This window comes from Citrus sinensis, chromosome 9, assembly GCF_022201045.2.
Source record: "Citrus sinensis cultivar Valencia sweet orange chromosome 9, DVS_A1.0, whole genome shotgun sequence".
Taxonomy (NCBI): domain Eukaryota; kingdom Viridiplantae; phylum Streptophyta; class Magnoliopsida; order Sapindales; family Rutaceae; genus Citrus; species Citrus sinensis.
In genome coordinates, this window is record NC_068564.1 from 15,408,479 (window position 1) to 15,431,765 (window position 23,287).

The 23,287-nt window shown below is 32.5% G+C and overlaps 1 protein-coding gene across 3 annotated transcripts in view; it reads left to right on the plus strand.

Annotated features, from left to right (window-relative positions):
* The window catches only part of LOC102617834 (DNA topoisomerase 3-beta), a 32,012-nt gene that overhangs the window by 344 nt on the left and 8,381 nt on the right, over positions 1–23,287 (plus strand). For all 3 annotated transcript variants that reach the window (XR_008052003.1, XR_008052002.1, XM_006492921.4), the window contains exons 2-14: positions 33–89; positions 329–432; positions 1,788–1,881; positions 2,528–2,627; positions 3,311–3,554; positions 7,177–7,339; positions 7,428–7,547; positions 10,280–10,359; positions 14,433–14,711; positions 19,590–19,758; positions 20,014–20,142; positions 20,211–20,423; positions 23,078–23,257. Coding sequence is in view for 1 of the 3 variants with exons in the window: in XM_006492921.4 (XP_006492984.2) it covers positions 33–89; positions 329–432; positions 1,788–1,881; positions 2,528–2,627; positions 3,311–3,554; positions 7,177–7,339; positions 7,428–7,547; positions 10,280–10,359; positions 14,433–14,711; positions 19,590–19,758; positions 20,014–20,142; positions 20,211–20,423; positions 23,078–23,257 (1,932 nt within the window). In the remaining 2 variants the exon portion in view is untranslated. The remainder of the gene's footprint in view (positions 1–32; positions 90–328; positions 433–1,787; positions 1,882–2,527; positions 2,628–3,310; positions 3,555–7,176; positions 7,340–7,427; positions 7,548–10,279; positions 10,360–14,432; positions 14,712–19,589; positions 19,759–20,013; positions 20,143–20,210; positions 20,424–23,077; positions 23,258–23,287) is intronic.

A 23,287-nucleotide genomic window follows, 5' to 3' on the forward strand; every position in this document is an offset into this window, starting at 1 on the left:
TCCTGCTGTTTTTGAATCGTTTAATTTAACAGGTTGCCGAGAAGCCTAGCATAGCTCTCTCAATCGCTACAGTCCTCTCTGGTGGCAAAGTACTTAATCATCTGCCCTTTATTATACTTTTACATTTTCGCATACCTAGCTTCTTGTGATATCAGATAATTCATATTTTATTTACAGATCCCTAATTTGTGCTCAAGATGAGTTGAATAAGAATCTTGGACTATATATTCCCCTATAGTTTAACAATTTTCTTGTTATTGTGGCATTTTTAGTTTTACTTACTTTCTAATACTGTTGTTCACATTAACTATTTGCCTAAATGTTACAGCTATATACCAGAAAAGCAAGTACAGAGGTTCATGAGTTTGATGGGATGTTTCTTGGGTCTCATGCTTATATCAAAGTCACATCAGTTGTTGGACATGTTTTCAGGTCATTTCTGGCTTCTTTCGCTTGAATTATTCTTCTGTTTTGCCTGTGCTTAAATGTTTGCCCCTTTATTAAGTCAATGTAATTTGTTTTGTCCCTTATCGAAAATAAATTTCAAGAATCTGTCATTCTTGAACACTAGATTTAACTTAATATCACCAACTAGAAATAATTAATGGATCAGTGACACTTATCTCAGTTCTCCATTGATCTTTGGGTATAAGAGATTGTTTCTCTGAATATTTTACCTTTAAGTCTTTCTAGGAGTCGGAAGGAAATAGTTATGCATATTGTATAATTAAACCTAGCCCTGAAGGAATTTATGTTTGTGTTTTGTTCTGTTGTTAATAGTTCTTTTGTCATATAAGGAAGATATTTTTTTTTTCCATAGCAAGAAAAGTATCAAAATATTCTTGAGTATGAAAAATTGTATGGGAGATGTTTGTGTTTCGTTCTGTTGTTATTCATTCTTTTGTTGTATAAGGAAGATATTTTTTTTCCATAGCTAGAAAAGTATGAAAATATTCTTGAGTGTAAAAAATTGTATGGGAGATGTTGTGGCTATAGGACAACTTCTTGATATATTTTAATTTTCTTGTTGATATTTTCTAAAATTTTTAAGGCTTCTATCTGTTGAAGCTGGTAATCATGATCTTGCTGGAGTTTTGCCAAATTTTTGGGGGATATTATGATACATAAAACTCCATTTTTTTTAATGAACAAGAAACATAGCTATTGATTTGATACCTTTGTTATTAACAGCTTTACCTGCTGATACTGGTCGAGGAACTATTAATCCTAAAAGTTTTAACTATTTAAGCTCTAAGGATACACAAAGTGACAACCATGACAACAAAATACAAACAGAGGTTGAAATGATTTAATTTGTACAATGGGGAGATAGCAGCTCTCGAATAGGCCTTTGTTGGAACTGATGGTGACTTTATTTCTTGCTCTCCCTGCTACATTGCATTTATAAACTTTCATTTATTAGTCATTTCAATCTCTCTTCTGATACTGCATTGAATGTGGCCAAGATCCCTGCAACGTAGTCCTATGTATTTGTCCCAAAAATTTCCCAGTTTTTTGGAGGACTGTATGTCTCTCAGTTAGAGCCACAACTACTTTTCATCACAAAAATGGGAAATATTTTGATTACTAGCTTTATTGATATCCTTTTGAACATAACATTATTCTTGGCACCTGAAACTGCTTCTCCTCCAGCAAGTATAACTATTATTCTTGGTATATGATCCTGATACTTTATAATTGCTTTAAATTGGCCTTGTAATTTTGCTCTTTAAATTAAAAAAATTAAAGGTTAGCTCTTCTGTGCTTGAACTTTGTAATGTTTACAGATTAGATTTTCCGCCAGCATATCAAGATTGGAATGCCAGTAATCCTCTGGATCTTTTTCAAGCTCCAGTTCATAAGGCAGAATCAAACCCAAAGGTATAGCTTTTCTTTTGTTGTTGCCAATCAGCTATATATAGATTCTTTCTTGTCATCCAAAATTGAAGTTCTTATAGTGATGATAGTAGGTCTATTACATTGTTACACGTACTTTATGATAACATTATGTAAAACTATGTGTGTGCATTTATGTAACTTTGGGATTACAGTATCTTGGTGTATTGATCAATAACTTGTTCGAAATTCTTGCTTCAGTGTCTATCTTGTGCCGTTCTTTGGGGCTTTTCTGTTCCCTTTTGGTGGTGGGTAAACATTCTTCCCTATAGAGTTTTTGCAGCTTTTTTGCCTTTGGAGCTTGTTTTCCTTCCTTTTGCTTTGGCTTTTCTCTTGGGAAAGTCTGTATTAGTTACATATGCTTCTTCTGTTTCTGAGCAAAAGAAAAAGATCATTTTCTTAATTTTTGTTCTTTGCAATGAGAAAACAATTGTCAAATCAGCATATGAAAGATATTATGGTCATTGGAGAAAATGCTGGTCTGCATAACTTTAGTTGGAAGTCAATTTATAGGTAAAGTGCTTTTGATTATAGAAACCACGCGTGTATTGTTTGTTATGATGTTTACAATAATTTAGGCTCAGTTTATTTATTTTTCCTTGAACAATCTGATCATTTGTCCTGGTATTAGGTTCATATTTGTAGGCATTTAAACCAAGAAGCTCGTGGTTGTGGTCATTTGGTGTTATGGTTGGATTGTGATCGTGAAGGAGAAAATATATGTTTTGAAGGTATGGTTTTTATTTTTATTTTTCTTTTAATTACTTTATACGTTGGTTTAAGTTGCTATATATGTGCTTACTTTATCCTGCACAGTTACTTTTGCTTTATAAATTGAATCTTTGAGCAAAAAAGAAGACCATCTTTAGGGTTAAGATGTTAAGAGTGCTTTATCTTGTGCATTGTGATTGAGAGGGTTCTGCTTTTATCTTTCATTCTTGTTTTGATATAGGGCAACTAAATCCCAATTTTCATGCTAAATACTTGAATATTTTTACATGAATGTGTTGGAGTAGTTTCCAGATATCTGAAATTTAACTGTTGCAACAGCTTAAACTGAAAGAATCTGAAAACTACTGATGCTACCAGTACAGTTTCTTTTCTGACTCTACTTAAAAATAAATATTTTTTTGGAAAATAATCTAAAGAGGCACAATTCTTATTACTAATTTTAACAAATATGATTCCCATATTGTTGTTCAAGTATCTATGAGCAGGTTTGATATTTGCTTCAAATTTTTAATTTTGAATTCAAATCAATGGCTGCTGAAAATATTGTGATATATTGCAACCTTGTCTTGCCTAGCATTCAATAGTGGCCATAGCATTCTTTATGAGGTCTGATCTTGGAAAAAAGTTTTTCATTGTTTGGTGGCCATCAATTATTCAAAATTGATATTAATCATTTATGCAGTCATTGAGTGCACTGGCTTTCAAGTTAATGATGCTAGAAGAAAGGTTCATCGTGCAAGATTTTCTTCTGTTACTGAGAAAGACATTTTGAAGGCTATGGGTAACCTTGTTGAACCTAACAGAAATGAGGCACTGGCTGTAGATGCTCGGCAGGAGATAGATTTGAAAGTTGGTGTTGCATTTACACGATTTCAAACTACCTATTTCCAGGGAAAATATGGGAATCTTGACTCCAGATTTATCTCGTTGGTTTTCTCCTCTCTCTTTCTAATATGTTTTCATTAGTAACATTTCATTTTAGACTGTTTGTGCTATTTTAATCATCAAATTGAGGTAACATGGGTAACATGTCTCTAATTAAGGTTTTTTTAGGTGGAATGATTGTGCTGATGCAAGTGGTAGCTATGACTAGTAGTTGGATGCAAAATCTAGAATAAAAATTGTATTCTTAGATTCTTTGCTAACCTCCATTGGAGTGGCAGTAAATGATGGAAAAACCAAGATAATTGTGGATTAGTGGTGACGTCATTTGTTTAATCTCCTGCCTCCCAAAAACAAAGGAAAAAGAGGTCAGTTACATGCTCATTGACGATAATATTTTTTTAACCTGGGACAAGTAGAACTGTTTGGATAGTTAGAACCACATGGACTATCTGGACTGTCAACTGATCTAGTACTTTCCAATTGAAATAGCCTCTTTTTAACTTCTCATTTTCCTTAATTTGTGGTTTGAGTATTTTTAAAGTATTAGTTATTTAAACAGGGTGGTCAAACAAGTTAATTGCTTGGATTGGTTAGGGCCTGAAGAAACTGCTTGTGTTTGAGGAACAACCTATATTCCTTTTTTGTGAGTTTTCTCCTTTGACTCATCAACGCTAGCACTCAGGGTCTTTTGCATTCAGCATTTCATCATTCTGTTTTATTTGAGTCAAGTACAGTTAATGAGTTTTAATTGTTTGGCTAATGCAAAAGCATCAATACAAACAGAACCACGATATCATTAGATATGGATTTTGGCTTAGGAAAAATGATATGCAGTTATTGAGGCTCATGTTTTATTTTTGCAGTGCAACCATATATATATATATATATATATATATATATTTTACTTGGAATTATCATTGAAATCAGCTTAACAACATTGTACAACTATTTGGCACTGTTTGAACCACTGGACTACGACTTGGCTCCTTTAACATGTCGGTGAATGACTTTGGTTTCAGAAACCTTTCCCCATCTGAATTAGTTTAAGATATTGTTTTCAGTAACCTTTCCCTCTATCTGATACCAGACAACCAGGCTGTTTTTCAATTTTGCAACTTCAAGTATGTTGAAGCTGCTTTTGGGTTTTGGGATATTTTTATCTTTGCAGTTTCTAAGTGTTTTGTTTATATTGGGACTTCTCGTCCTTATTTTGTGGATTTGTAGTCCTCCTAATCCTTGTACATATTTCTTATAGTTTTATTTAATCTTTTGTTTCTTAGCCAAAAAAAAAAGTATGTTGAAGCTGCTTAACTAAGCTTTAAAGTAGCTTACATTACTCTAGATTGTGTATAACAGCTCTCTAATTTTAAGGAATTCCAATTTTATCATGTTTTGTTTTATAGAAAAAGAGACTTGTAACTGGAACCACTTTATTTCTCTTGCTACACTCTAGACATCAAGTTCCGAGTTTTGTATTTAGGGAACAAGAAAAAAACTACATAATAACTTTCACATACTCATTCCGACTGCCAAGCTTCCAAAACTAGAATGAAACGAAGTCTCCCTCTGAGAGTGCTGGGCTCTTTTAGGCAATTACAGTTGCAGAGGATCAAAATTTATTGCAATATTCTGCTGATTTTGTCCCTGATGAATCTACAAATACGTCAGCCTTTTTGGAACTTTGATAATCTTAACTCATTGTGAGACTTCTCCCTTTTATTCAGTAATGCTCTTTATCTTTTACCCCTGCCCCCTTCTTCTTTTTTTTTTTTTAAGAAATCGGAAATGCCCATATAGTTTGTGCAGTCTTTACCAGATCTCTTATAGGCCTTTTGCTACAGTGTTATTTTCGTGTGGCTAGAAGGAAATCTTTTTGGAGCTCTTCTGCATCTAATTGTATATCCTCAGTGTTTTTGGGGTTCATGGACTGCTTGTTCCCCTTTTGTATATTTCCCTTTCTCTCAATTCATTTCCCCTTTTTTTGTTATGCACCCCAAATTAAACTAATCCTCCTCCAAGTTTGGTGTGAGTGGGATCTGAACCCTTTGACCTCTTGCTTGGCCAACCCAATTGGGCCGTTCCCTAGGGGACCCTTTCTTTAAATACATTTGCTTTTGCATTTTTGTCAAAAAAGTCTGATATGACCCTTATGTTTCAGTTACATCCCTCAAGTTATGATACACCTTATTGTGTTTATATGATTTTACCATTTTACATATGCTAGAGCTTAAGTGTTTGTTTGCTTTGGCTGATGTACGAAGCAAATTCATTTTCTTGATATTAAGATGCTCTTGTCAAGGTTTTTAGGTTGTTTGGTTGCATTTGATAAAGAGTTTATGGAGAATAATTTTTCTTTTCCATCCACTTGTAGAAGATTCAGAGTCTTGAATAAGCATTTCTATACCCCCCCCCCTCTTTTGAAATATTGAAGTATCCAAAATAACCTTAATATCTTTTTATGAATTATATAATACCTTGTCGATTTAGAGTCTTTGTAGGCTCTTTTATTGCTTTTCTGAAATATTTAAAGTATCAAGAATAATGTTATACTAATTACAAATTACATCAAGCCTTTCTCATAACAATACTTATATTGCTTTATAAGGCTTATTTTGAAGATAGTTCATATATTTTTTTTTGAAATGAAAAATGATAAAAACAGCTAGTCCTCAAAAGTTTTTTTCTCTCTCCCTCTCTCTTGCTCGATTGTAAACAATAATGATCATGACAAAAGCTGTATATGGACAAGCAGTACCTAGAGCCTAACATTATCTATCTATAAGCATAAGGTTTCGGGTCTAGTATTTACTTGACATGGTATTATAGCTAGTTTAACCAAATGGTCCTGTATTGAATCCTCCCATGTTATTACTTACAATATAGCAAGTTCAGTTTTTAGTGTTGGCATGTTTGTGGCTGTAGTTACATTGATTCTTATGTAAGTGTGCATGCTGGGAGGCATTCTAGGGAATATTACTGTTAAGTTTAAGGTTTTAGGCTATAATTTTTATTTTATTTTATTATTTTTTGTGATAAGAAAGTGAGAATTTTATTAATGATGAAGAACATTACAGGAAGCTGACCAGCTGTCCATTGAGAGGGCAAAGCAATGAAAACTATTCTGTGCTCTAAAAATGTATACGACACTAACTTCCTGTAAATATCATGTTATTTTCTGATTTGATTGGGGTATAACGTATTCTTCCACGCGAAGTGTTTGCTCAGCAGCATCTTTGTCCGCATTGTAAGGGAAAATTTTATGCTTTTTAAACTTTTCTTTGTGATCTAAAGGTTGCTTATTTCTTCAAGCGATCAAATTGAGGCAGCATTTATATTTAGTGATGCAGACGTTTGTTTGTTCTACGGTTTTTTCTTTTATATATAATTTATGCTTGCATGTAATTATTTGTCAGCTTGTCTCTCTAATATATTCTGTGCTTTAAGGTAATTTGTTTATCCATCATTTCCATCTTGGTTTCCCCTTAATAGATGCTTGGAAACTATGGGTTAGTTTCATATCTACTTATGCACATGCATTGTGTTCATTAGATTTTAATTTGATATAATTTCGTTAAAAGACCTTTAGGTTTATGGCATGAGTGCCGTCGTTGTCCATTTTCCTCTAGCAACCATTTTTTTATGCTCACTTCTTTCTTGTTTCAGTTATGGACCTTGTCAAACTCCTACCCTTGGGTTTTGTGTACAGCGCTATTTGCAAATTACTTCTTTTAAGCCAGAAAAGTTTTGGACTCTGCACCCTTACTTAGTACAGAATGGCTATGAACTTAAACTAGAATGGGAACGTCAAAAGTTGTTTGATTTTGATGTGAGGCTTCTTTACTTTATATTTGCAGTTCTATCTCATTTCATGCTTTCCCATACAAGGTACTACATCTTATTCTGTCATGTTACAGGTTGCTACGATGTTTCAGAAGTTGGTTATGCAGGATGGAATCTTAGAAGTAATTGACATATCAGAAAAGCAGGAAAGCAAAGTTCGTCCTTGTGGTCTTAACACAGTGAATCTTCTAAAGGTCAGAATAACCCCGGGGTTGTTATACCGTTCTTGTTTATATAAAATCTGCCAGAGATTGTTCTTTCTTGAACACTTGAACAATCTAAAGTTTTCTCTCCCATGACAATAGCAGGTTATGGGTAGGAAAAATGGTGCTTGGCTTGTCTAATACTTCAATTTTCTTTTCTTTGATAAAGTCTGATACTTACATACATATAAGAGAAACGTCCAGCAAGGGAAAGGAAATTTTTGTGGACTACTAGATGTGATCTAAGAAGCTTTTGTAGTTTGTTGCTGCTAGATGGATAGTTTCTTGTGAATGAAGCATTTATGTTGAAGTTGCAATGTGAGGTATTCATATTTGTGCCTATGGTATATAGTAGAAAAGAAGAAGATAACTAGATTGTTCACTGGCCCTATGTAGGTAGGGATGTCAATTTTATCTCTGGGATCCAATCTGAATGGGTATCTGCAATAAATGGGTTTATATTTTACTGTTTTAATTGATGCGGTAGGGGTACGGGTAGGAATTTATCCTCCATTTAATTAACAGGTTTACGTTTGGTAAAATGTTTCATTATCTGCATAGGTTCCCAATTTGATCACTTTTGAGTATGAAAGCAAATTTTTTTATGTTTATATTTGTACTACATTCAATATAATTTGAACCTAAGAAATTGTTTTCAATTGATCAATTAAACCAATTAAGCTAACATGCTTTTACATATTTTAATGCAGTAAAAATTTATGATATATTATATAATAATTACTATAAGCTAATAAATTTTAAAAAAAAAATTAATTTTAGGAAAGAAACCATAAGAAGTAAAATATTGATTCTTTGGAAAAATAAACACTTATAGTTTGCACAGTTATTTTATGACAGGGTTTTTAAAGAGAATTTTTCTTCATTCTCTCATAATGTGTTATGTGAAAGTTAGAGCCTAACATTATATAGATAGTTTATGAATACAGTTTCTGTTAATTTTTAAATATATTTATGCATGTGATTTAAATAATGTAAAATATTTACATTTATTTGGTTGAGTTGGTGATATATTTTGTGTGCGTTAGACATTATAAATGATGTGTAAATTTATACAACAGATTTTGGAGATACGAGTTGTGAGAATTACCTGCATAATCCGTTAAATACTCGTCACCTAACGGGTATTTAACCGGTTTGGTATTACTAAAATTTAAAGCGTAATTAACGAGTATGGATATCCAAAAAGTTAGCGGATAGGGGTTTGTAAAGACTACTATCTATTTGAATCTGCCCTGTTAACATTTCTACATGTAGGATTTGGAGGTAGTATGAGTTATTGGCTAGAGTTATTTGGATGTCGTTGTATTTGGAGGATGGAATTGGGAGGCAATACATTGGCATTGTCCTATGGAAGTCAAAGTTGTTATGAAACCCAAATACATTCATTGTTACCATCTTTCGGTTGGTAGGTGTGTCAGTGTGATGATATGTTCTCCCTATGATCTTTCATTGTAAATTGGTGTAGAGTGTATACAACGTCTATATAAGATACAAGTGAGATATTAGTATGCATTGTTTGTCTCCTCAAGTTTGATGATTCCTTCATTGTTCAAGTTAAAAAACACAAAAAATTGAAGTTTCTGAGCTTTCTATCGTAACAAATTGTTGATCAGTAACAAAAATGTGAGAAACTTAATGCCTCTAGGCCCAATTAGACAGTGAAGCCTCCCTAGTGCTCATATGGGGAATTGGATCTTTTTGAGATTTTATAAGCCTTTAGAGTATGGCTAACATTCCTTTTTTGTTTGGATATTTTTATTGCTTCTTTTTGGCAAAGTCCATAATACGTGGAGCATTTAGTCATTTGGATTTCGATGTCTATCATGATGACCCTAAAGTATAAGGTATGATAAGGCTCCATCTAAATAGAGCAGGATCTACGGGGTTTGTGTTAAGTTATACAAGGTTATTATGATAGAGTTTAAGTTCATGGATGGAGAAAGAACTTACAACACAACAAGAACTTAGAACACGACAAATGTCAGTTAAATTGTGGGAAAATCCAGATTTGTAGACACTGCTGTCATCCCGGATTCTTGTTGATGGTAGATGAGTATTGTCAGTGCTTTCTTGTTCAAAAATATTGTCGTATATTGTTCCAACTAAGAATAATTTTGTTAGTATCTTCTTACTGGATCTAAAAGGAATGTATCTAAATCCCTTTTTTTAACACTAAAGAGAACTAGTTTATAACAAATTACTAATGAAGTGGATCAGATGTGCACACAGGAAATCAAAAAACCGGGTTATATTTTTGCGGTTTGTACAAAAGCACCAAGATCTTGTACTCTGTTAAACAGGATTTGGACACCTCGTTCACTTTTTGTACATTTTTTCCTTATTATGACAAGTTTCTTTGTTTCCTATCACAACCAAAAAATGAAAAAAGAGAAATTATAAAAGAATTTGGAACGGATAGATTTCATCTCTTTCTAGGTTATAATATGTCCATTTCAATTTATCTTAAAAGAAACAAGCCTACTCCCAAAGTGAAATAATTTTTTTCTTTTGGTCATGTGGATATTCTGAATTTTCACAAAGTACTGTAGTTAACAACAAATATTAGGAGCTTGTTTTTTAAATAGCATCACTAACATATCATAATGAATGTAGATCATTATCTGATTGTTAGAGTTACAAGCTTCTTTACCAGTGATGTGATATCTTCAGTTGACCTTTCTATATTATCTTACTACATTCAGGTTGCTTCAAGTGCATTAGGGTATGGACCTCAAATGGCTATGCAGTTAGCTGAGCGCTTGTATACTCAAGGATTCATCAGGTTTTCCCTATATCTTCTCCCTTTACTATTTTTTTTTTTTATCTGTGGTAAATTGATTAGTATATTTAGTCACCACTGAGTGTAGATTCTGTGTTTATAATCACAAGGTTCAACTTTATTGAATTGAAATTGAAGTGTTGTTAAATCTGGACATTCGGTGACTGAAAGCCTCTCTTACTTGTAAATTCTTATGCTGTTTTTGGGGCTAGTTAAAAAAGAAAGAGATATCTTCGAATTCAGCAATTATAGAAGCCCATAGGGAAGCCAGAACTTCACTTTGTCCTATAGGTGCCAGGATCCTCCCCCAACTTCATTATCAAGATTCTCTGGCTTCTTTCATTCCACAAGACCGAAATAATAGCCAAGATTGCACAATCCCATAGAACCCTTACCTTTCCTCTCCCTTGTAAAGCAAGAAAATCTTGCTAATAAGAGGCAATAACAAGATATCTTGGTATTATTTGGGAAGCCTCTGTATCCTAGGAGGGAATGCATTCTTAGTGAGCTGTGTTGGTCTTGGTTTTTGGGCTAATTTTTATCTACTTAGTTTTTTGAGTGTTTTGTTTATGATGGCCCATCATTGATGGGACTTCTCGTCCTTGTTTTTGTGGATTTGTAGTCCCACCAATTCTTGTACATATCTCATATTCCTGGTACATATCTCAAATAGTTCCGTTTCTTAGCAAAAACGAGGTAAAGTTGTTTACCAAATGTAGGTAATTTTTTTTTTTCAAGCAATGTGATTAAGTAGGTAGATATACGACCATGCTTCTATGCCTTCTCCTTTTTTTTTTCCTGGTCATGTATCCAACACCGTGTCTTAGAAGAACAAGGCTTTTAATAATTTTGCATATGTATTTGTTTGTTATAGTTTGTCTGACCAAAGTCACGCTTGGTCATGGCTATTTTAAACTAGAGGGGTACTATGATGAAAGACTAGTCATATCGTTGCTAGTCCCAGATTAAAATCCACGTAACCGGAATTGCTTTTTATGTATCATTTGCTTCAACAAGAAATCATAAATAATTTGTGGCTAACGATATAATACTTAAATTCATGTTAATGCTTTCTAATTATAATTTTTTTCCCTTAAAAAAAAAGATTATTATTTTTCTAATTTTCGCCAAAGGATAACCTAGTTGGATTAACTCTTGCAATGGAAGCAAGAGGTGATGGTTTAAGTCCATGAGAATACCTTTTTTGGGGTTAGGGAGTAGTGGGATGCTGTAAGTACAAAAATTAAAATAAAATTATAATTTTAGGTTATTATTATTTGACTGCTTTAAGAATTACAAGAAACATCAAATGGCTACAAGAAGTATTAATATCTACCATTTTACGATTATATCTTTACAAAACCTATCAATTTACTACATTGCTGTTAGCACCATTAGTTGACCAGTTAGTTACTAGTAAAATACTGAATTTGCCCTTTAATGAAATTTTTATCACAAGAAGGAATAACATACAAAGCAATACAATGTTATAAATTCAAAATATAAACTAACGGAAAAATAATCCTTAACAGTCTTATGGATTTAATATTTGACACCTAATTTTTGTACTTTTCTTTCAAGGATAAAATTGGTATGGTTAATTACCTACTCAACTAATGGAGGTAACGGAGATTTAGTGAAATGAAAGTTTTAAAAAAATATAGTAGTAAAATAATAGACGTCAATACCTTTTGTAGTCATTTGATGTTTTGCAATTCCCGAAGTAGTCAAACTATAATAACATTATAATTGTTGTAATTATTTTTAATTTGAGCTCTTAAAGCCCTGCCATTCAAGGCATTGGGCCATCAGATGTCAATAATTTATTGGACAAAAGCTGCATAATTTTTGTAATTCCTGAAGTAGTCAAACTATAATAACATTATAATTTTTGTAATTATTTTTAATTTGAGCACTTGAAAGCCTGCAATCCAAGGCATTGGGCCATCAGATGTCAATAATTTGTTATGAAAGACATTAAATGCAGATGAATATGCTGTTTGACCTTGGATTGAGAAGAATTGCCAATCCCTAAGCTGCCTCTGTTTATGTTCTTTCTCTTTGTTTTCTCTCTTTTCAAAATTTCGTTTGAAATTATGGAAAGAATTGAGAAGATGATGAGAGACTTTCTTTGGAAAAGGTTATGAAAATGGCAATGGATCTCATCTTATGAAGTGGGATAAAGTTGCAAAGGCCTAAAACTAGAGGCACTTTAGGAACTGGCAATGCAGAAAAGAAAAATAGAGCTTTCTTAGCAAACTGGCTTTGGAGGTTTCCCTTGGAGAGGACCTCTCTTTCACACTCGGTTATCGCAGCAAGTATGGAATTCATCCAAATGGACAGGATGCAAACATGGTTAGAAATGGGTCCAATAGAATCCCCTCGAAAGCTATATCTAAAGAGTACCCCACTTTTCTTAGTTTTGTTGCCTATGAAGTGGGTAATGGGAAGGCTATTCGTTTTTGGGAGGATAATTGGTGGGATGATGGTTTGTTGTGTGAGAATTCCCCCACTTGTACAGGTTATGCCTTTCTAGAAATATCTCAAATTTCTCTAGCATGGCTTTCTCTCCACCCTTTATGAATTGGAATTGGAAGTTCAATTTTAAAAGAAATTTGAATGATAGAGAGGGTAAAGAACTTGCAACGCTAATGTCAAGTATTGAAAATCTCAATATTGATGAATTGGAGGAAGACAAGAGGAAATGGAAGTCGGAAGCCTCTGGACAATATACTTGCAATCCCTATTTTGAGAAGTTGTGCAACGATGATTCTGCTGGAGAGTTTCTACCCTTCAAAATGATTTGGAAGGCTAGCATCCCACCTAAAATTCAAGTCTTCTTGTGGGCCTTGGCACAAGGAAAATTAAATTCTGGAGAAGTGATGCAAGAAAGCTTCCTAATTTTTGTCTCTCTCCTTGGTGTGTGATGTGTAAGAGAAGTGCAGAAACTTCAAATCATCTTTTTCTTCAAAGAAGCTAATTTTTTGTCAGTCATTCCGGGTTCTTGCGATTCTCTTCTTATAGAGAATCTTTTGCTTTTGGTAGAGGAAAAAAGGCTTAAAACTCTTTGGAAATGTACAGAGGCAGCACTGTTTTGGGTATTATGGGAGAAAAGAAATGTTCACATTTTTAGGGGAAAAGTGTAGATAATGCTGAAAAACTATGGGATAGAGTTCGTTTTCTTGCTTTACTTTGGGCTTCAGTTTCTAAGGGGTTTCAACATTCATCATTTTTCTTCATAAATCTAAACTGGGATGGGGTTTTGAGATAGGGAGTTATAACTAATTCTAATATTTAGAGAGGTGATTTGGTATACTTTTGTATAACACAAATAGTGCTAGTCTTTGTTTTCTGAGTGGACAGCTGGTCCACTATCTGTTTTTACATCTTCTTTATTAATAAATTTTTCAGTTTCTTATAAAAAAGAATATGCTGTTTGACCACCCTTGGTGCTTCTCAAAAAAAAAAAAAAAAAAGTGCTCTTAGTGAAATTTCTGTACTGAATTATTTTCGGTGCTTTATTAACAATTCTGTTTTTGGCACTTTGTTCATTTGATAACTTGCAACTATTAACACTTGATATTATAAACTTAAAAAGATTCTGCAATGCGCAACTTAACATGATATGTAGAATACAATCTACTTTTTAATCTTCTTTAAAGTGTACAACATAACAGTCTGTACATTATCTTAATTTGCTTAATAAAAAATAAAATAAACCTACTGTATCTACTGTAAATACTGCTACAGAATTTAGATATTTTTGCTTAAAATATAAGGACTGGGTTACTGGAGGTTTGATTGTACGCGTCATGCATATGATTTTTTCCCTGAACAAGAATACTATGACAATTGTGGAATCCAATAATTTTATGACAAGTTAATATGAAGTTATCTGATTGAGCTAACCTTATTTTGTCCGTCACTTATCTTGCAACTTCTATAACCTTGTATGTTCCTTATGAATGAATCAGTCTCTTGTTTGATTGATGAAGATTTCAGTTTTAACCATCTCCTTCTTAACAAAGAAAATGGTGGAATTTAATAACTATTGGTATTTTGTGTGCCTCTTTTAGCTATCCACGTACAGAAAGCACGGCATACCCTTCTTCATTTGACTTTAGAGGCACACTCAGTGCACTGGCAAATAACCCAGTCTGGGGTGATTATGTAGAAAGACTGCTTGCTGAAGGTTATGCTAAGCCACGATCGGGAACTGATGCAGGGGACCATCCTCCAATTACTCCTATGCGGTCAGCAACTGAAGATATGCTAGGCAAAGATGCCTGGAGACTATACTCATATGTCTGTCAACATTTTCTAGGCACTGTATCTCCTGACTGCAAGTATATAAGGTAGGTTTTTTTTTTTTTTTTTAATTTTCTTAATGCGAGGTATCTTGTTTTGTTTGACCATAATGAAAATATTTAAAGTCATCCAATATTCTTTCTTTTTGCTTGGAGTTTGTCCCTTCTTTCTTATTAGTTCCACACAAAATTCTCCAAGAATATCATGAGACGAGCCTTTTAGACTAGTGTTTCATTTTCCATTATGTAATGTCTTGTAGATCAATATTTGGCTCAAGGCTTAATATGTTCAAGTCTTAAATAGGTCTTAATGCATTTGTCTTAAATAGGTCTTAATTCATTTTTCTCGTGTGTTACTAAGTGTTAAGTTGCTTATTTGTTATAAACTTGAATTTCTTAACATTTATATTAAATATTTTCTCTTGTAAGCAAATTTTTTTATAATTTTGTTATATATATATATATATTTTTTTTTTAAATTTAAAAAAAAATTCAATTTATCTCTTGCCATCCAATGGTAATTATTCAAAATAAAAAATAATATTTAATGTTGTCAAGTCATCTACTTTTTCCACTCTTGGATTGCTCAAAATCAATGGAAGAGAATGTGTATCAAAATTTAAAATTAAAATAACACACACACACACACACTCATTTTTGAGTTTCATATGTATATATATATATACATAGAGAGAGAGAGAGAGAGAGAGAGAGTAATGATCTAGGGGCCAATGTTGCCTGCGTCATGGTGAGTGACACTCCCATATGAAGTTGTCTGGCATCAGCACATTCATAGGGAGTTAATAATTGTGCCACATGCTAGTTGTCACCATATGGTGGGCGAAGTTGCTCACTGGATCATTTTCCTATATACATAGAGTGGTCCTTCCATCCATTCTTTTGAATAGAAGATAAAATTTTGTCCTTCATTGCTAACCATTAGATGAATTTACAGTCAAAATTGTCCCTGCTTAATGCATTAAATAGTGTTGGATATGAAGTTGTGGACCATCTATAAAAGAGTTACCTAATAATTTTATCACTTTTGAAAGAGTAATAATACTTTTTTAATAATTTATCAAACTAAACAATAAGTTTCGACAGAACTTTTCACAATCTAACCAAAAAAGTAAAATGAATAATTAATTAGTAAATGTGAACTATATCTTATCAACATTTTAGGAGAGGTAACAATAGCCATTTTTTCATCTTTATTTTTATTTCTTCCTTACCTCCCAATTGGAGCCGAAGACATGGAATTCAACATCAGCTTTGGAAATTAACCATTTTTATCATCTTTCTTTTCAGAAGAATTAAAATCCAAAGTAAATGAAAGTTGGTTTCCTTCAACAACTCAATCATGCGTTTTTCCTTTTAAAACAATAGATCTGAAGAGTCTACCAAGGATGCTTAATAAATTCTACCTTAACCAGATAATATATATCCACACAAGGTTTATCCTAAATTCCATCTTCAGTCAGTAAAATCCAAATTCTCTCAGCAAAATGACATCAAATTCTCTAAACCAAACTTTTGCTGCATCCAAACATCAATCATCTTATCCTTTGTCACAAACAATCTTAAAATGATAACTTTTTCAAGAAGCTGTAACAACAAACCAGAACTAGCATATCATCTGCTATTGTTTCGTAAAGGTTAAAAGAAAAATATGTAATAATTGGTTGCCCAATTCTGCATCACTGTTCTCTACAAGCAAGGTGAAGAAGAGAACGAAAAGGTAAAATTTCAATTTGTTAGATATCCTAATAACTAGTATTATACAAAAATTGAGTAAACACTAAATTTTAGTAATTTTTTGGACCATCATTACTTCTGCAGCAGTGGCAAAATTGTCTGGTTGATTTTTCAGAGATGGTCCTATATCATAATATTGAATAATATGTAATGAATAAAGGTAAAACAATGTTGAGCTTTAGATTCATTTGAGTGTCAAGGATTGCATTTATCTTCTAACTGGGCATCAAGATCTCATAATTATATATATGTAGTAGTTTTCTCATGTGGTTTTTTGCAGTGTTTTCCTTGTCCTTTAACAATTTACACTCTGTATAGGGGTAGGTTAGATATAGGGCACCATATTTTTGTACACAAGCTTCTTACACAATTTCTTGACTGTTGGATCAACCAAGTTTTAATGGCTGAGATTGATTCTGACATGTTTAGTTGATGTAGTGATAATAATGCCCACTTGAGATTTGATCTCTAGTACTAAAAGTTCAGTAATCCAAGGGTGAAAAAATTGTGTAGGAATTTGTGTAAAAAATGTTGTGTCAGAGAATAAACCCCGTTCTTCCCACTCTTCACACGTGCACACACACACATGTATGTATAGACATATACATGTGTGTGTACTCATATATGTATATAGTGTGTAAATGCGGACTGGTAGGTAAAAGAAAAAAGGTTTTTTCAACTTTCTAATGAAAGACAATATATTGAAGTTTATAATTTGTCTTTAATATCAGTTTGATAGCAACTTTTTTTTCTAACAATTGTATTTTTTAAAAAAAGGAGACATCTGAGCTAGATAATTCTTGTGATTTATGTTTCTATTATACATTTATTCAAAATGCTTTTTTTTTTCATTTTCTAATTATCAGAATATTTAATAAAAAAACTTATTAAATACAATTAAATACATAATATCAAATTTTTATTATTTGAATAAACAAATACAAAAATATGATTATAAGTTATTTGTTGTAAACAATTTAGAAAGACTGAGTTTCCATCTATTGGCACTGGCTTTAGCGTACTGCCAACAGCAGGGTGTGGAGGAAACTGCTGACGCTAGAGAGTTTGGTTGCCACTTACCTTCATTCATGCAAGTTTGAAGGACATATTGGCAACCGACCATTTGGCAGCCATCCATTGCTGCCATTAGATGGCAGCCCAATTATTGGTCACCACTGCTTAGTCATCCTAATTGATTGCCGATCTATTCTCCTGTGCGCTCATAGTTAATGAAGCTATTGTTTGACCATGCACCACTACAATCTTTATCCCTCAGACAACAGTTCCTCTGTGTTCACCTATGTTGAAGGCAATTTCTAATTTGTTGGTTTTCCACGTCTCAGACCATTGTTCAGTAGATTTAGTCACTGACACTAGCATGGTCATTTTTGGAATTAACTATTCCTGTGGATAGTTATGGATTTGAGTACACATTTTATAACTTGTTGCATTTAGACAGAAATCAAAATTTTTAGCCTCTTAAATATAGATTAAAAGGAAACAAGAACCGTAAAGAAATAACCCTGTGATGTTTCCTCTTGTCACATCCCAACTATTCTCCCCATATGATTTGTATAACCATTGGCATCAATTTATGTTTGTAATACATCCTTTTCATTGGAAAATTCACTACTGCTAATTTGAAATGATTAATGATTAATATCCAGTGAATGTGGAGAAACAATAGTTCTCAAAATATTGTTTCCTTAATTGGTTTATTCATTTACAGGTTTTACATTAGGGGATGGAGAATATATTAATTTCCCCATTATGGAAGTAAATAAACCTGAACATGATTATGGGGATGGAAACCCTATGATGTGAATGGAGGGAATTAAGGCTCCATTTGGTACAGCTTATTAAATAGAGCTTATAACAGTAGAGCTTATAGCAGTAGAGTTTATACCAATAGAGCTTTTGGACAAAAAGTCATTGGGTGTTTGGTTGTCAATAAAAAAAGCACTTTTGAACCATTAAACTGTGTGATATTTTTTATATTATCTATTTTTAGAAAAGCTCTATAACCTCTACTCCCAAAAGCTCAAATTTTGGGCTTTTGCTAGTAGAGGTAAATTAGCTTATTTAAGCTAAAAAAACTCTACTAAAAAAATAACCAAACACCATAAAAATTTTAAAAAAGTGCTTATACGATTAAATAAGCACTTATAGCTCTTAAATAAGCCATACCAAACAGGCACTAAATCTCATTCCCATTATATATTGATTTCAGATTAAAAAAAACTGTGTCATACTGTTAATGCTTCTGGTACACTCATATCCTCATTTTTCTGTTTAGTTTTAGGACTCGTTTGGTCACTCTGAAACCTGTTCTCTACTGTTCTAAATTCTAACACGGTAACTTTTTCTTCCTTAGTTGAGCCATATGATTGGAATCAACCAAAAACCATACTATTTATGTATAGGATATGGCATTGTTGGTCATATGGTTTTTTGCAACCAATGAACTGATGTTGTTTATGAAAAATAAACCATAAAGATTGGAGTCCATACTGCTTTCCAGCTTCTGTTCTTGATGACAAGATTTTCTGGTGTGGATGCCTAAAATATGAAAATTTTACAAGGAAAGATGTCTGATTATTTTTTCTTTTTTTTTTTGGGAATACAGGTCTGATTATTATTATTATTATTATTTGGAATACAATGGCAGAATATCATAAAATATTACTTCTCTTCCTTTTTTCAAGTCTTCATGGTGCACTTCCTTTTGTTTGCGGATACTTGTTGGGTCTACTAGAAAGACCCCTTGGAGGTGGAACCAAGAGTTTTGGTTCGCATTTATTTACTGTATTGAAAAATATTTATAAAAAAAGAAAAATTGTATGGTCTAGAATTTCCAATCACATCAGCATTTTCGTTTCATGTGCTTACCAAGGATGTAAATACTACAATTCATTCTCTACTATCCCACAAATGCTTTGCTTTATGTTAATTAAATAATGAAAGAATAGGAGTTTCATGCTTTATATTGAAAAGACAATTTTGCTGATGCTAAGTTTTAGAATTAAAATTTCTTTTTCCATCTTTCATGCAGGAAGAAGTGATTATTTATCTTGATATGAAATGAAATTAATGCTTTTAGAAATTGAGAAAATTTGGCCACCTGTGATAGCTGTATCATAATACAGTGCTAATGCTTGATGTTCACTGCAGGACGAAGGTAAAATTTTCAATGGGTGCTGAATTCTTCCATTGTGTAGGGCAACATGTTACTGTCCAAGGATTTACTTACATTATGCCGTGGTTGGCTATAAATGAAAAAAAGATTCCTCAGTTTACTAAAGAAGAGAAGATTGAAGTTTCAAAGGTGGAGCTGCATGAGGTACTGTTTCAACCTCTAGACTAAAACTTGATCACAAATTTCAAGTTTTTCATTTATTCAGTTAAACTAAGGTTTAAGATTTTCATAATTTTATTTGTTGAAAGGGGAGAAGGTTGGACATGGGGCAATTTTCTAGAAGAAAGGGTAGTTCCTCAATGGGAGATAGATATTCAGGAACTAAAAATCTAATTAACATTATACAGCTTCTTGGTGTTCTTATCTTACTGATGGTTTCTGATTTCCTTAAATCTGCAGGGAAATACTGTACCACCAGAGTATCTTAGCGAGAGTGAGCTAATTACCCTAATGGAGAAGAATGGAATAGGGACAGATGCATCAATACCTGTGCATATTAACAATATATGTGAACGCAATTATGTCCAGGTTTGTACTATTACTTTTGTTGGATATGCTTTCAAAGATTTGGATTTTTACTTAAATTCAATTTTCAGGTTCAAGCTGGAAGAAAGTTGGCTCCAACTACATTAGGTATCACACTTATAAGAGGCTACCAGTGTATTGATCCGGATCTCTGTTTGCCAGACATCCGAAGTTTCATTGAGCAACAGATTACTCTTGTTGCTAAAGGCCAGGCAGATCACTCTGGTGTTGTACAGCATGTGTTACAGCAGTTCAGGCAGAAATATAGTTATTTTGTTAAACAGGTCAGAGAATCTTATCATTTGATATCCAATCTTTATGTACGTATACTCAGTGTTTCATCCTACCTTGGTAGTCTTAAATTTACCATGAATTGCATTTTTCTTCTAGTCTTTCAATAATCTTGTAATAGTTACCATTTTACCAACAACAATAATAAAATGATCAGAGCATAACCAAAAGGCTCTTCTAATGAGATTTCACTTCTCATTTAAAGAGCCACATTAACAATAAAGGTTCCAAGAGACTCTTCAAAATGTCCTTCTCTGTGATTTTGTCCTCTTCAAATAATATATCATCATTATTGAAGAGAGAGATGTACTATAACTACATTATTGAAAAAATAGAAGGTAGGTAAATGTGGTTAGAGAAGAATTTAATTAAAATAATATCAAATTGTTTATATTTGAAAAGTCTTTTGGAAGAGAGCTTGCTTTTTTAATCTTCAATTTGCTACATAGATAAATAAATAAATATATGAAGAGTAAAATTAAATGATCTTTGGCGATACTTTAATAGCAACTGTTATTATAACTCTTTAAAATAACGATGATTGTAATAATTAGTGATATTAAAATAGACTATTTTGGCATAGTAGCCCCAGTGGATTAGCTGACAAATAAGTATATAGTTTAGTGACTTGTTTTTCTTCTTTATTTTGATTAGTTGGGAAGCAACTATGGTGTAATATCATTAGTTAGAATTTCTTATCCTCCATAGGATTTGTAGTTCTTGGGCTTGGAGATTTTTGTCTTTTGTCTTTGTGGACTTCTTGTCCCTCCTCTATGTACATTTCCTACATCTAATATACTTATTATGTTTCTGAGCCAAAAAAAGAAAAAGAAAAAAAAGTAGTTAAGTGTGTAACCAATCTTAGTGCATTAGTAAGACCTTTGTATAATTAGTCAAGTAAAGCTTTATAGGCAAAGTGGATTAGCTGTAAGGTAGGTATAGTAGATTATTCCATTAAATCCCAAGTAGAGGTGACTGCATTTTATCTATAGAGATGGACTAGCCCTGCGCAAATTTAGGCCCCTTCATGTTTAATGCTGGGCCTAATTTTTGAAATGTTGGCTTGGTACTGCCCATTACCATTTGTGCTGTGTTGGCTTATGGGCCTTTTTTTTTTAATTTTTTAATTTAATTTTAGAATTAGTAAAATATCCCTCAATTTAGTTGTTAAATAACTTTTATTAATAGTATTGTTGACTTTTTCTCTTTATTGAATCATTTAAAAAATTATAAATTAATTATTTGAATTTTTTCATGCCTACCCTTTAGGCTTTCCTGCCTAAAATGCGAGCCTAGCACGAACCAATTTGTCTCATGTGCCAACGATAATTTTTCATGTTCAGCTCATGCTGTGCCAGCTCATAAACTATAAATTTTTGTGTTTCTACATTTTTATTTTTATTATTGTTATTATTTGACATTAGTATAGGCTGTACAGACTCAAACTGTAGACCTTCTCGATAAAACAAATCAAGCTAATTCTTATCCAGCTGAGCCCAATTTACACCCGTAGGTGTGTCATGTGTGCGACTAAATTAGACTACATCATATTGGCATAGTACTATGTTGAAATCGATTTAAACTTGAATAATAACTATTAAATATTAAATCACATTTTATCCATTAATAATTTTTTATTTAATGAGTTATTATATTATCGGCTATAAGATTTAAATTATCACCTATTGAAAACATTTTAAATGAGAAATAAAATCATATCATAAATAAAATTTTATTATTGATTGTTTATAAATATATTAGTTATGATAAGATATAATTCTTATTTTAGTTATAATAACAAACTAAATGCATGTTATTACCTATAATACAAGTACTTGAATATTATTTCGAATTATTTGCTGAATAATTTATTTTAAAATATTATGCATATAATTGAATCTTAAAAATATTTGTTATTAGATTTTAGTTCAAAGTGATTTTTGAACAGGTTATGTTATTAATTAATTGATAAACATACAAATTTTATTTAAAATTCAAAATTTTTTATTTTGGTAATAATTATCACGTCCATGAATATGGGATAACTTCAGGGGGCTAAGACAACCTGTCCTGTCCCATGAAAGAGCTCCAAAGACTAGAAATTAGTACCGAAAACTGCTACAGTCCTCCTATGGTCCTGCTTCCCGAAAAGTGCCCATATTGGCCATTAAAAGCTCCGGTCTCACTTGGAACTCCTGTATACTCAGTTTCTCCATCTACCAAGCTGACACAAGTGAACTCTAGCAGCTGAAGAATTGTAGCAGTATTAATGTATGTGGGATGCAGAAACTTGCGTCATGTGTCACATCACTGTACTTCATTGGACTTATATTTCCAAAATTTGTTTTGATTACATTAAAGTTCGCCATTTGTTCGTCCATTTCTCCACCTCAACCTCAAGAAACATGAAATATCTTAGGGCTTTGTTCATTTTCTTCTTATTTCTTTTACATGGATTTTAATCTCTATCAGAAATGATATTCTAATTTCTTGTGGATATTTTGCTTCCTTGATTATATATTTGCATCACCTTGTGCAGACCTTAAATTTCAGTCATCCACAAAAGTGCTAGAGCTTTTATTCATTTCTCAGGTATGTGGTGGTGGTTTTCTCTGCTATTGATAAATTTTCTTTGTATTTTCTGTAGATTGAAAACATGGATGCACTGTTTGAAGCACAATTTTCCCCACTTTCTAACTCTGGACGTGTTCTTAGTAAATGTGGCAAATGCCTGCGGTATATGAAGTATATTTCTATGCAGCCATCACGTCTTTATTGTTCTACATGCGAGGATGTTTATAATCTTCCTCAAAGAGGAACCTTAAAGGTATTTTAGAATTTAAACCAAAATGTACTG